Source organism: Moschus berezovskii, chromosome 14, assembly GCF_049115385.1.
Source record: "Moschus berezovskii isolate FMDL1 chromosome 14, NW_MosBer_1.0, whole genome shotgun sequence".
Classification (NCBI taxonomy): domain Eukaryota; kingdom Metazoa; phylum Chordata; class Mammalia; order Artiodactyla; family Moschidae; genus Moschus; species Moschus berezovskii.
This window is the reverse complement of record NC_142473.1, coordinates 81,133,242-81,147,482: the sequence shown is the minus strand read 5'-3', so window position 1 is coordinate 81,147,482 and position 14,241 is coordinate 81,133,242. Positions and strand designations below refer to the sequence as shown.

Below are 14,241 nucleotides of genomic sequence, written 5' to 3'. Positions count from 1 at the left end.
AGAAGTACCCATATACCCATATACAATTACCTTTAGTGCTTTTTTTTGTTATATATGTATATTGCAAAATGATTACCACAGTAAGTCTAGTTAGTTAACATCCATTACCACACATATCCAATCTTTTTTCTTATAATGAGAACTTTTCAAATCTACTCTTTTAGCAATCCTACTACTAGGCATATACCCTGAGGAAACCGAAATTGAAACAGTCCCATGTATCCCAGTGTCCACTGCAGCACTATTTACAATAGCTAGGAGATGGAAGCAAGCTAGATGTCCACCGACAAATGAATGGGTGAAGAAGCTGTGGTACAGATAGACAATGGAATATGACTCAGCCATAGAAAGGAACGCATTTGAGTCAGTTCTAATTAGGTGGGTGAACCTAGAGCCTATTATACAGAGTGAGATGTCGGAAAAGAAATGTCATATATCAGTGCATATATATGGAATGTAGCAAGAGGGTCCTGACGAACCTACGTGCAGGGCAGCAGCAGAGATGCAGACGCAGAGAACAGAGCAGTGGACACGGGTGGGGCAGGGGAGAAGGAGCGGGGAGCGTATGGAGAGAGTAGCATGGGAACATACACACCACCGTGTGTCACACAGACAGCCACTGAGGATCTGCTCTGTGACTCAGGGCGCTCAAACCAGGGCTCTGTAAGAGCCTCGAGGGGCGTGGTGGGGAGGGCAGGGACACAGGTACACCTGTGGCTGACTCCTGTTGGTGTTTGGCAGAAACCAGCACAGTACTGTAAAGCAATTACCCATCACCTAGAAATAAGTAGACTTAATTTAAAGAGATTTGAAAACTACTCTCTTAGCAGCTTTCAGATACACAGCACCGTTAACTGTGGTCACTGTGATGTGTGTGGCGCCCAGGACTTTCTAACTGGAAGTCTGCGTCTTTTGACCATCTTTACTGATTTTGTCTACCCCCAGCCCCCCATCTCTGGCAACTACCAATCTGGATGATATTAATCGTATCTATTAATTTTTTTTCAGAGTCCACGTATAAGAGATATCTCTGTCTGACTTATTTCACTTAGCATAATGCCTTTAAGGTCCATCCATGTTATTGCAAATGGCAGAACGTCCCCCCTTTTTAATGGCTGAATAATGTTCCATTGTATCCCTATACAAACATTTTCTTTATCCATTCATCCACTGATGGACACTCGGGTGGTTTCCACGTCTTAGCTATTATAAATAACGCTACATTGAACGTGGGGTGCAGATACCTTTTTGAGATATTGATTTCATTTCCTATTTTTACTATTTTGATGTCTATCTTCCCAGGCATTTTTCCATTAGATCATTTTCACTGTTAATGTTATTTTTAATATCAATTGTAGCTTAAAAGGTAATTAATACTTGATTTCAATTGTGAAAACAGAAACGTGGTAATAATCCCTAATGAGATCTCTAGACTCTTGTCCCTGAAATTAGATCAAATTCTATGTGCCCCATTTTCTGTTTTTTAAATTTACTTTTAATTGGAGGATAATTGCTTTCCAATGTTGTGTTGGCCTGTTTTCTCTTGTTAGAAGAGTTTATATAGAAATGTTATATGATACAAACATATATAAACACGTACCTTTCTCACTAACTTTTAAGCACTAACAATCATTGTTAATCTGATTTTATTTGGGTTTATTTAGAGAACTTTTGAACCGACTCAGATATTTTTTTCCTCTCAGAGTTCTCTTTGAAGACTCAGTACACCTTGGTTTCAGATGCTTTTGCTAGCAGCTTTTCTCTAAGCTTTTAAGTGTCAGTCGCTCAGTCATGTTCGATTCTTTGTGACCCCAAGGTCTGTAGCCTGCTGGGCTCCTCCGTCCATGGAATTTTCCAGGCAAGAATACTGGTGTGGGTTGCCATTTCCCTCTCCGGGGGCTCTAATCTTTTAGGACATACCTTTAATGGCCAACTCAGAATGTGCCTCAAAGGAGTTATCTTGTCAGCATTTCAAGTTAGTTATCTAAGCCCTCTCTCTGGATGTCTTGCATATTCCCATGTGAAAGAATGAAGGAGAGAAAAACTATATATATATATTTTTTCAGGTCTTTCTAGACTTTGTGATAGTCTTTATCCAATGAGAGGTTTGCTTGACTGGTAGTTTCTTCCCACTCATCCTGGTAGTTTAATAAAGAATTGATGTCTTTAGTATTCTTTCAGCAGACTTTCAGTTCATTCCCAGACCTGCTTCTTCTTTTCAAAGAATCCTATTTAAAGAGTCCATATTTCGGGAATTCCCTGGCAGTCCGGTGGTTGTGACCATTTCACTGCCATGTGCGTGCTAAGTCGATTCAGTTGTGTCCGACTCTGTGCGACCCTATGGACTACAGCCCGCCAGGCTCCTCTGTCCCTGGGATTTTCCAGGCAAGAATACTGGAGCGGGTTGCCATTTACTTCTCCAGGGGATCTTCCTGACCCAGGGATTGAACCCGGGTCTGTTATATCTACCTGCATTAGCAGGCAGGTTCTTTACCACCAGTGCCACCTGGGAAGCCCCTTCACTGCCAAGGCCTGGGTTTAATCCCTGGTCGGGGAGTCTGGAATCCCACAAGTCTTGCGGCCAAAAAACAACAAAAAAGTACATATTTTAAAACATTTAAACATGATATAGCATCTTTAAAAATTTATTTATTTATTTATTGGCCATGCTGGGTCTTCGTTGCTGAGCAGGCTTTTCTCTAGTTGTGGTGAGTGGGGGCCACTCTCCAGTTGAGGTGCGTGGGCTTCTCAATACGGTAGCTTTTGTCATGGAGCATGGGCTCTGCTGCATGTGGAATCCTCCTGGATGAGGGATCGAACCCATGTCTCCTGCATTGGCAGGCAGATTCTTTACCACTGAGCTACCAGGAAAGCCCAGGATTTTTTTTTTGGTAACTTTTTATTTTGTATTGGGGTATGCCAGCGCCGATTCAAGGGACGCGAGTTTGAGCAAGCTCAGGGAGATGGTGAAGGACAGGGAGCCTGGTGTGCTGCAGTCCATGGGGTTTCACATAACTGAACAGCAAATAGCTGATGAATGATGCTGTGAGAGTTTCAGGTGCACCACAAAGGCACTCAGCCACACATGTACAGGTGTCCATTCTCCCCCAAAGGCTCCTCCATCCAGGCTGCCACATGATACTGAGCAGGGTTCCATGCAGCATCGTGAAGACTCACGCTGATTTCTCTGTATTTCCTGGTCCTGCCTGCTCCTTGCTTCTAACCTCTCCTATCTGGTACAGTCTCCTATCTGAAAGCCCTGATCCCAGGCCTTTTGCCTGGTCCTCCCAGGACTTTCCCCTTTTCCTGGTGGAAGGCAAGATCTTTGTTGAAAACAGGTAGCTTTCATATTCGGTTCTCTCTGCCCCATAGATGCTCTGAAAAGGATGCCCGGCTGGGCCTCTGTGCGCATTCCAATGAGGCCGTGCCTGCTGCTCCAGGTAAGCCCCCAGTGTCCATATGTTTTGAAAAACAAGAGGTAAGAAATTGGAGTCTCCATTGAGATCTTGAGGAACCTTCACGGGGACTCTGGAGTTGATGAACCTGTTCTTTAGACTAAATTCATAGAAAGAACAACCATAAATCGCTGCCACTTCTGGAGTGCTTTCTGTATGCCAGGCATTTATTTATTAAGCCATATTTGTGTGTGTGTGGGCTTCTCCAGTGGCTCGGTGGTAAAGAACCTGCCTGATGATGCAGGAGCTGCAAGTTTGACCCCTGGGTCAGGAAGATCCCCTGGAGAAGGAAATGGCAATGCACTCCAGTATGCTAGGCTGGGAAATCCCATAGACAGAGGAGCCTGGTGGTCTATAGTCCATGGGGTTGCAAAGAGTCAGACGTGACTTAGTGACTAAACGACAAATGTGTGCACGCATGTATGTGTATGTATTTGTATATGCATGCTCACTTTCAATCTCCAGATGTAATACATTTATTATTTTATATTATATATTTATTATTAAATACAAATAATAAATTAGGAATTTATTATTTACATTTAACTGATGAGAAAATTTGGGCTTAGAAGTTAAGCATCTTGCCTTAAGTCACACAGCTAGTAAGTGGTAGAACTGGGGTTAGAGATGCTGACAGAGTGATAGGTTTCTTCTCAGCACCCTCCGCCCACCCCCTGCAGCCTCTTGCCTGAGAAGGAGGCCTGTAATTGTCCTCAGATGGTGTGGGAGGCAAAAAGGAGCCTTCCATCCTCCCTCCCCTCACGCCAGCTAGAAGACCATCCGTGGTTCCCACCTAGCATCCCTCTGCTCTTCCCAGGGGAAGGACTTCACGCGAGCTACATCATCGGTGGACTCCTCAGCGTCCTGCTGATTCTGGTGGTGATCGCGGCTTTGATGCTGTACAGGTAACTGCAGCCCCACTGCAGGGGCCCCGTTAGCACGTTTGGGACCTCCTTGAAGCTGACCGCTCACTGAGTCAGCTGCTGACCAAGCTCATTTCAAAGCTGGGTCCCTGGGCAGAGCAGCAGAAGGGAAGGACAGACTCCTGAATGTGTACCCTTCTTCCCCAGGCACATCACAGGTCATTTCCTCATTTCATGACCCCAGCAACCCTCGGGATTTTCCTTATGGACTAGGATCCTGAGGACACAGGGGATGTTGCCCAAGGTCACACAGTAAGAGGCAAAGCTGGCACTGTTCTAGCATCTTTGCTTTTTGCCACCATCCCACACTGCCTCAAACCACTGAAGCTGGAAGTGAGTTTCTCTTCACGCAAACACAACCCTTTATGACAATGTTGGGTGATGTGGCATTGCTCGGTAGGAATCATCCTAGGAATCCTAAATTTCAAGTTAGAATATTTTTTATCACTCTCTATATATAATATATTTTCCCTAAATGCTTTAAATGCAACTCACAGCAAAAATGTCCTTCTGCTAAAAACAACAGCTAAAACAGTAATGGGCTTCCCTTGTAGCTCAGTCGGTGAAGAATCTGCCTGCAGTGCAGGAGACCCGGGTTTGAGTCCTGGGTTGGGAATATTCCCCTGGAGAAGGAAATGGCAATCCACTCCAGTATACTTGCCTAGAGAATCCCATGGATAGAGGAGCCTGGCAGGCTAGTCCATGGGGTCGTAAGAGTCGGACACGACTTAGCAACTAAACCACCACAGCAGTAATAATAGTAACAGCTGCCATTTAAGGGATATGTCTCAATGCCACAACCACCTTATAATACAGGTATTGTTCCTCACTTTACCGATGAGGATCTAAGGTTCAGAAAGTTTAAATTATGTCCACCAACATCCCTAACAGCTAATAAGTAACAGAAGTGGGATTGAAGCATAGGTCTGTCTCGACATTAAAGCTTGGCGTATTCGTTTTCTATTGCTACACAACATTAACCCCAAACTTAGCAACTTAAAGTGACAACCACCGATTACCTCACAGTTTCTGTGGGTCAGAAATCTGGGTGCAGCTTAGCTGGTGCCTCTGCCTCAGGCTGTCTCACGAGGCAGCAATCCAGGTGTCAGCCAGGGGTCTAGTCTTATCTTGAGACTTGACTGGAAGAGGAAGGGCAAGGATTCCCTTCTCAGCCCGGGATTCAGTTCCTCGCCAGCTGTGGACTGGAGGCCTCCGACGTCAGTTCCGTGCCTTGTGGGCCGTTCCATAGAAACTTGCAACATGGCAGCCTGCATCCCTGAGAACAAAAGTAGGAGAGAGACAGAGAGGGAGGGCAAGCCAAGAGGGAAGCCAGTTTCCTCATCAGGAGTTTCCTTGTAACCGAATCTAGTATCCCACACTTTTCTACTTTCTGTTCCACAGAAGCAAGTCAGCAGGCCCAGCCCACACTCACGGGGCAGGGATTCAGAAGGTGTGAGAACCAGGAGACGGGGCCCACTGCAAGGATGCCTGCCGCATGTGGGTTACAGCTTCCCCAGATAGCCTCCCCATACAGATCTGAACTAATTTCTCACCCGTTTTTCTTCCAAAGACACAAAAAGTCCAAGTTAACCGATCCTGGAATGGGGAACCTGACCTACAGCAACCCCTCCTACCGAACTTCCACTCAGGAAGTGAAGATTGAAGCGACCCCCAAACCGGCCATGTACAATCAACTGTGCTATAAGAAAGAGGTAAACATGAAGACTTGTATCTGAGAGTTTGTTTCTGGGGGTTACGCTCCAGTTGCCTGAGCAGTGAGGTCACAGGGAGGGTTGCTGGGTGGTCCTGCCACCTTGGGAGCGACAGTGAAGAGAAGAATGGAGTGTGATTTGGGTTTCTGGAGAGGTCGGCAGCTTGTGAGGGACCAGCTTGAGGGGCCCTGGTGAGAGCAAGGTTAGAAAGCAGATCCCAGGGATGTTCCTGGTGGTCCAGTGGTTGGGACCTCACCTCCCGACACAGAGGGGGTGGGTTCGATCCCTGGGCAGGAAGCTAAGATCCCACATGCTTTGGGGTCAGAAACCTAAAACATAAAAATGGAAGCAATACTGTAACAAGTTCAATTTAAAAAATAAAAACTGAAAAAAAAAAGAAAGAAAGCAGATCCCAGGAGGTTTAGGTCTGAAAGCATGTGGGTGTGTACCTCCCTGCCCAAACATGTTTTCCCAGGCTCAGATGTTCCTTCCCTTCTAGAGTTGTCATTCCCCAGCAGTGAGGCTGTGCCCCTTTAAAATAACCCCAAACTCCTAGAACTCCTGGACTCCCCCTTTCTAAGCTCTGATCCAAGCTGTTGGCACCCAAGCTGTAGTTGGGAATGGCTGGTGTTTTGCTATTCTTCCTTTTATCACAGAATCTAAAAGAATTTCTCTAGAATTCTGAAAGTTTATGTGCTTTTGTTCTTTTAACTCCTTTGTTGTAGAAAAATTATTTGCTGAATGTTTAGGCATGAAATGTAGTCCTATTTCAATGAGGGGATATAACCTAAGACTGATTTTCCTAGTCTAATATGACTCTTATTTTTTTCCTAAAATCCTGCAACCCTTCATTAGAAATTATCCTGTGTGGGACCATATGAGATTCTCTTGGCCTGTCTAGCACAGTCAAAACCAGCCCTCACACCGACCAGGCTCCTCTGCATAACTAATATGCTCTACATAATAATCATGTGATTTCAGGATCCGCGAATTCCCCTATTAAAAAAAACCTTCTGCTACAAACCAAACCGAACCTGTAGGGATAGCTTGCAGATTCAGGGATGACAGACCCCTTCTCTATTAATATCTTTGAGAGAAAGACTCTTGAAGCTCCCTGGGTTCCTGATGTGTCTGATGCCCCGGAAAGGAACCCCAGTGAGGGCCCTAGGTCAGACACTGAAGCCATGTGAGTCTTTGCCCTGTGGTGTGCTTTGTCCTCAGCGGCTCTCGCAGCCCCCTGATAGCCTCTCACCCTTTCTCTTCTGATTTCCCCATGTCAGGTACCCGTTGCTGTGTGTTTGCAGAGGGAGTGGCATCCCCCATTGCTAGTGCATGTCACCCACCTCTTCCTGACTTACCCCCCGTGTCTCTGTGATGAAGACTCTGAGTGGTCTGCATCTTATCTGACACTGATTCGGCGTGGAGCGTGTGCTCAGTGACTGGGCATGTGTGTGCGTGCCTGGGGGCTTGTGTGCTGTGTCTCTGCTCGATTGAGGGAGCTGTTACTCCCAGAGGGCAGGGACCATATTTTAGGTCGTGTAACCATCAAAGCATCCTGCCTATCGTAGGGGCTCAATAAATATCTGTGGAATTGAATTGTTACTAAAATAAAGCAGCGGTTGCAGGGCTCTTGGCAGGAACACTCTCCCAGGGACAGAACCCAAGCCATGGCCCATTTTACTCTTGGCAGTGGCGAAATGTTGGTTGGTATCCCCCAGAAACCAGGAGTGAGGCTATCCTTTGAGGAATCCAAAAAGGGAGAAGCCTGAGCAGAACTTAAGGCTTCCTTGGAACGATCCCTGGTTGCTTGAGAATGGCTCCAAGGATCATGGGAGCAGAGTCAGAATAACCTCACACAAAAGCTTGCAGGTTACAGGACCCCAGTGGACTGACACTTAGACCCCAAATGAGAGGGTTTTCTAGAGCCTTTCTGCCTTACCTTCTGAAACATTTCTTAAGAACATTAGAAAGAAGATAATTAAGACTGAAATAGAACACGGAGCTATGTTCAATATCTTGTAATAAACTATAGTGGAAAAGAATCTGAAAAAGAATTTTAACTGAATCACTTTGCTGTACACCAGAAACTAATACAACATTGTAAATCAACTCTACTTAAAAAAAAAAAAAGAATAAAATAGCACAAAAGTAGTTTAAAATCTTGAATAAATGAATATTTAACTGCTTCCGTCAATTGCTTCTGACCAGGTATCTTAGCATGCTGTCCCATTAATAAACCACATTAGCCATGTGACCGTAGCTGACATGACTTAGTGCATGTTATGTGTTAGATTTTATGTTAGTTACCTACTAATTGCATTTCATGGATCACCTCTTTTGACGCTCACAGCCATAGGTTGTGAGGTATGGCTACTGTTGCTCTAAAGAGGTAAGCCTGAGTTTGGGAGATGTTCAGTGATTCGCGTCAGGTGACGCAGCCAGTGTGTGGCTTACCCTAGGCCGGAAGCCACGCTTCTACCACCTCCCCATATGATAAATGGTGATGATCACTGAAGCTGCTCCTTTCCTTTTAGGCTCAGCCTTATACGTTGGCTCTGACTAAATCTCCCCGTTTGTCTGTGAGATCTTTGCACTCTTCACACCCACTCCTACTCCATCCACCCACTTCAGAGAGAGCTGATCAACTGACCGCATCTCTCTGCTTTCCACCCCAGGGTGGACCTGACCATAACTACACCAAGGAGAAGGTCAAGATTGTCGAGGGCATCTGCCTCCTGTCTGGCGACGATGCCAAGTGGGATGACCTCAAGCAACTGCGCAGCTCCCGGGGGGGCCTTCTTCGGGATCACGTGTGCATGAAGACAGACACCGTGTCCATCCAGGCCAGCTCTGGCTCCCTGGACGACACGGAGACGGAGCAGCTGTTGCAGGAAGAGCAGTCCGAGTGCAGCAGTGTCCACACCGCAGCCACTCCCGAAAGACGGGGCTCCCTGCCAGACACAGGCTGGAGACACGAACGCAAGCTCTCCTCGGAGAGCCAGGTCTAAATGCCCACATTCCCCTCCCTGCCTCTTCCTTCTCCTTGGTGGACTCCCAGTCCTCGTGCTCGCTTATATGGCAGGCCCCTTTCCTCTGGTCCTGCTCCTCCTCCTCCCACCCCAGTAACTGCTCCCCGGGCCCTCTGCGCGAGCTGTTTCCACCTGAGTTCGTACCTACCTGTGCACCAGAAATGATGGGGCATCCTCAGAATTTAGCCCTGGACTGTACCACGAGCCTCACTTCCTGCACGCCATCCTGAGCGCCCCCCACCCCCACCCCGCCGCCCGAAACCAGGCCTGGTACCGATCCCTCGTCATTACAGAGCTCCATCTCCCTCCCCTGGTACCCTCAGTGCCTGCCCCGCCAGAGCTGATGACCCAGGACGGCACTCCCCCATCAGAGCTGGCCTGACCGCTTCTCTGGAGAACTTGCTGACTGGGGGCTGGAGCCAGGGGCTGGGGTCATGTACCGAGAGAGAGATGAAGGATAGAGGCTGAGAGGAGGAGGAGGAGTCAGCCCAGCTGGCATGGGCATCTGGGGAACCTCCAGCCTCGAGGGTGTTAGCAACATGAAAAAGATTTCAAGGGTGATTGGGCCGGGTGTCCTGTCCATTGCCGGCGGTGGATATTATTCGTGCCCTGAGAATTGTTGTTTTTCCAGCTGCAGGCATTGAAGAGATTCGGGTATGGCTCAAGCTGTTCTTCCTTCTGCCAGAATGCCTGGAGCCTTTTCTACCTTCAGATGACTGAGGGTGGTGTGTGGGGGTCCCTATCACAGGGCTGCTGGCTAATACGAATCCCCTCCTGCTGCCTCCAGGTTGTGAGCCAGTGGCTTGAGTCAGTGTGGGGGCCCTCAGCATGGGGTCTCTGCCTTGTCTGAGAAGTGCTTCTTAGGCCAAACATAGCACATCTCCTGAACTTTTAATGTTCCGCCACTCTCTTCCCTCCTCATTCTCTGGGATTCTGAGTGCAGAGATCCTGGAGCAACTTCTCAAAGGATGGCCGTTAAGTTCAACAAATAGTTGGGAAGGGTGATCAGGTCAGAGACTTGAGGCCCCCGGGGCCTAAAGTGAAGTGTCCATGAGGCTGAGCCTCCTGCGTTCCCTCAGGTGCTCAGGGATCTAAGTGAGTGGACAGAGCCTGCAGCTGGGGGTGGTGAAGTTCCCACTTCAAGTCCTCCCAGCTAGGTGACTCCCTTTCCATGCTGAGATGCTGTCACTGGGTTCATGCTTATTCACGGAAAAGGCTTGTCACAGACATGTCGGGGGAATTGAGACTTCTTACTGTCCTAAATTTCTGCCTAGCTCTTCTGGGTTGGCTTGCTTTTTCGGTGCCTAATGTGCTTATTCTGATCTAGCCTTGTGGGCACCAGTGGCGAAGAGGCCTAAATAAAGATGCAGAGTGTGTGTGGCGGGGGGCAAGCAGTATAAGGTGGAAAGGAACGCGGAGGAGGCCCTTCAGCCCAGGGCACATCCAGGCCTCCTTCACCCAGGGATGAGAAGCCACAGCAGGAGCTGAGGATGGATGGGGGTGCCTCGAGGGTATGTGTCCAAATGTGAAACATGTCCTGGGGCTCCTGGCACTGAGAAATCAGCCGCCAAACACGTGAGTGAAAAGGCAAGACAAGAGCTAACCCTTTCCTGTCGGTTCTAAAGATCGCTTGAGACAGGCACCAGGCTCTTAGCCCTGCTCTCAGTAGCCAGCCCCAGGTCTGGACCCTCAAAGGACAGCCAGGCCAGGCCAAGCAGGATCTCCCAGAACACAAAGTAGGAAAAGAAAGGTCCCCCTCCTGGGAGGAAAGGGGGACATTTCACATTTGACGGCGCAGTAAAAGAAGGTGCACTTTGGGTCCTCGGATTCGCGGCTTGGGGATGGGGAGAGAAAGGAGCCAAACGGTATCTTCTCATGTGGAAAGGGGGAAGGATCTTATTGCACTTGGGCGGTTCAGAATGTAGAAAGGACATATTTGAAGAAATATCTATTTGAGCACTGATTTACTATGTAAAAAGCAAAATCTCTCTGTCCTAAACTAATGGAAGTGATTCTCCCACGCTCACGTGTAATGGTTTTAACGTTACTCACTGGAGAGATTGGACTTTCTGGAGTTATTTAACCACTATGTTCAGTATTTTAGGACTTGATGATAATTTAATATAAATTTAGCTTTTCTTAATCACCTTGCCTGGCTTGGAGTCATGACTAGTAACTGCACCTGCTCTGTCTGACTGAAACATGCTGTGGAGACCTGCCTGCAGACATCACCACTAAGCCCTTTGGGGATGTGAAGAGTGATAAAGGGTGGGAAGTTCCTGGCTGGAGGTTCAGCTCATCTAGAGAAGACAGGTTAAGCCCAGAGTTCATTAGCTTCTGAAATCCTGATGTCCTCTAGAGCAGGGTGGCTGGTAGGTTTCATTGTGAGTGCCAACTCTGGTTGGTCATGGCTGCCCGAGGTTCTGTCCAGACCCAATGGAAAAAAGTGTCATGATGGTTAGTGGAGTCTTTGGGCACCAAAAGGAAGCGTCATGGCATGTATGGCCATGACATACATTCTATTTCTGTTCTAGGTCTATGAGGACTTCGGTGTCACAGAACTTGACTTTGCCTTGCAGGGATGGTCACTGGCAGGACTGTTTGATGTCTTAAGAGAAAAGCACGGGAGCACGGACAAGAAGGGTTAATTCTGGTCCCAGGTCTGCCAATAGCTGTGTTTGACCTTAGTTGTGTTTCACAGTTACTCTGAGAATGGGTCAAATGAACTAAAATTCCTTTTGTTTTTAAGAAGCTGTCTATTCATAGCCCATCCATTACATCTCAAGGCTAGAACAAGGCTTTGGGGATCCCATTTCAGCCTCTGGACATAATACCTTTCAGTGAAGATTGGGAATCATGCAAGTCTTAATGTCAGATACAGAATTTGATGTCAGGGGTCAATAGCTGATTTTCTAAGTCACAAACCATTTATAGAATATTGTGCCCATTCGTTCATTCATTTATCCATCTGCTAGGGGCTGGACACTGCCCAAGCACGACCAAGGAAGACAATATCACAGAGCTTAGAGTCCACCAGTACCATCCCACCCCCCTCAAAAAAGAAAGAGGAAGCAAGGAGGACTGAATTCTTTTGTATATAAGTGATGAGATCTGAGTGTAAACTGTCACGTATATTTCTTCTAACTTTGGTGAGGGATTGGTGTGCTAGAACAGAAACAAGTAGAATAGCTCAAGGACAACCATGCACCATTCTGTTTTGGAAAAAAAAAAATCACAACAGACAGGAAGGGAGGACATTTGAAGAAATGAAATCCAGTCTAATGCACAAGCCTATATACTTGTACGAAGTGCCCCTTTCCAGAGCCTCAGAATTACGGGCCAAGGCTATGAACAGTGACCACTAGAGCCAGGAAGTCAGGAAGGACCTTTCAAATAGGGAGAAAAAAATGAATGCATTGAACACACACCATTTGCCTGGAAAACTGGAAGTGTTTCTGGAAGAAGAAAATTTGGTGGGTGCACTTTGCTAACTTGTGACTGTCCTGCTGCCTCAGCAGGAGGTGGCAGAGGAGAATGAGGAGGTTGGCCTGATGGCCCAGGTCTTGACAAGAATTTGGCCAGTGGCAAGTGAGAATTCTGTAACAGCGTCAGGGACTAGCACCCTGTTTTTATATATGCTCACTCTTAGTTTCCTCATCAGTAAAATGAAAAGGTTGAACCAGATGATTGCTGAGGTCCTTTCTGGCCTGAGACTTGTATTTATGCTCCTTCCAGGAAATCTTGGGGATAAAACAAGGGTTGAGAATTCCTTGTCTGGTTTTGTGGATATAAAATCTAGAACTGCTAAATAGGGAGATAATGAGTCAAATTCTAACAAACTGGACACATTTTTGCAAACTATTAATAGTCATGTTCAAAATACAGTCACTGCCTTTCTTTCTATAGTATTTGAGCAAACTGTGCAACCTAAGATGAATCAGTTCAGTTCAGTCGCTCAGTTGTATCCGATTCTGCGACCCCATGAACCGCAGCACGCCAGGCCTCCCTGTCCATCGCCAACTCCTGGAGTTCACTCAAATTCACGTCCATTGAGTCAGTGATGCCATCCAGCCATCTCATCCTCTGTTGTCCCCTTCTCCTCCTGCCCCCAATCCCTCCCAGGATCAGGGTCCTTTCAAATGACTCAGCTCTTTGCATCAGGTGGCCAAAGTATTGGAGTTTCAGCTTCAACATCAGTCCTTCCAATGAACACCCAGGACTGATTTCCTTCAGGATGGACTGGTTGGATCTCCTTGCAGTCCAAGGGACTCTCAAGAGCCTTCTCCAACACCACAACTCAAAAGCATCAATTCTTCAGTGCTCAGCTTTCTTTATATTCCAACTCTCACATTCATAAATGACTACTGGAAAAACCATAGCCTTGACTAGATGGACCTTTGTGGGTAAAGTAATATCTCTGCTTTTTAATATGCTGTCTAGGTTGGTCTAACTTTCCTTCCAAGGAGTAAACGTCTTTTAATTTCATGGCTGCAATCACCATCTGCAGTGATTTTGGAGCCCCCCAAAATAAAGTCTGTCACTTTTTCCACTGTTTCCCCATCTATTTGCCATGAAGTGATGGGACCAGATGCCATGATCTTAGTTTTCTGAATGTTGAGCTTTAAGCCAACTTTTTCATGCTCCTCTTTCATTTTCATCAAGAGGCTCTTTAGTTCTTCACTTTCTGCCATAAGGGTGGTGTCACCTGCATATCTGAGGTTATAGATATTTCTCCTGGCAATCTTGATTCCAGCTTGTGCTTCATCCAGCCCAGCATTTCTCATGATGTACTCTGCATATAAGTTAAATAAGCAGGGTGACAATATACAGCCTTGACGTACTCCTTTTCCTATTTGGAACCAGTCTGTTGTTCCATGTCCAGTTCTAACTGTTGCTTCCTGACCTGCATACAGGTTTCTCAAGAGGCAGGTCAGGTGGTCTGGTATTCCCATCTCTTTCAGAATGTCCCACAGTTTATTGTGATCCACACAGTCAAAGGCTTTGGCATAGTCAATAAAGCAGAATAAGATGAATAGATCTCTGTAAACCATAAAAGGTCTCCAAGGCATGAACTGAAGCTTTCATCAAAACTAGGCCAGAAGAAAACAGTCAGTGGTGCCTA

At 46.8% G+C, this 14,241-nt stretch overlaps 1 protein-coding gene across 1 annotated transcript in view; it reads left to right on the top strand.

The window, feature by feature from the left end:
• The window catches only part of LRP4 (LDL receptor related protein 4), a 52,072-nt gene extending 40,807 nt beyond the window's left edge, over nucleotides 1-11,265 (top strand). The window contains exons 35-38 of the mRNA XM_055422440.2: nucleotides 3,373-3,440; nucleotides 4,273-4,360; nucleotides 5,949-6,090; nucleotides 8,766-11,265. Coding sequence (XP_055278415.2) covers nucleotides 3,373-3,440; nucleotides 4,273-4,360; nucleotides 5,949-6,090; nucleotides 8,766-9,098 — 631 coding nt within the window. The 3' untranslated portion in view covers nucleotides 9,099-11,265. The remainder of the gene's footprint in view (nucleotides 1-3,372; nucleotides 3,441-4,272; nucleotides 4,361-5,948; nucleotides 6,091-8,765) is intronic.
• Nucleotides 11,266-14,241: the final 2,976 nt, after the last annotated feature.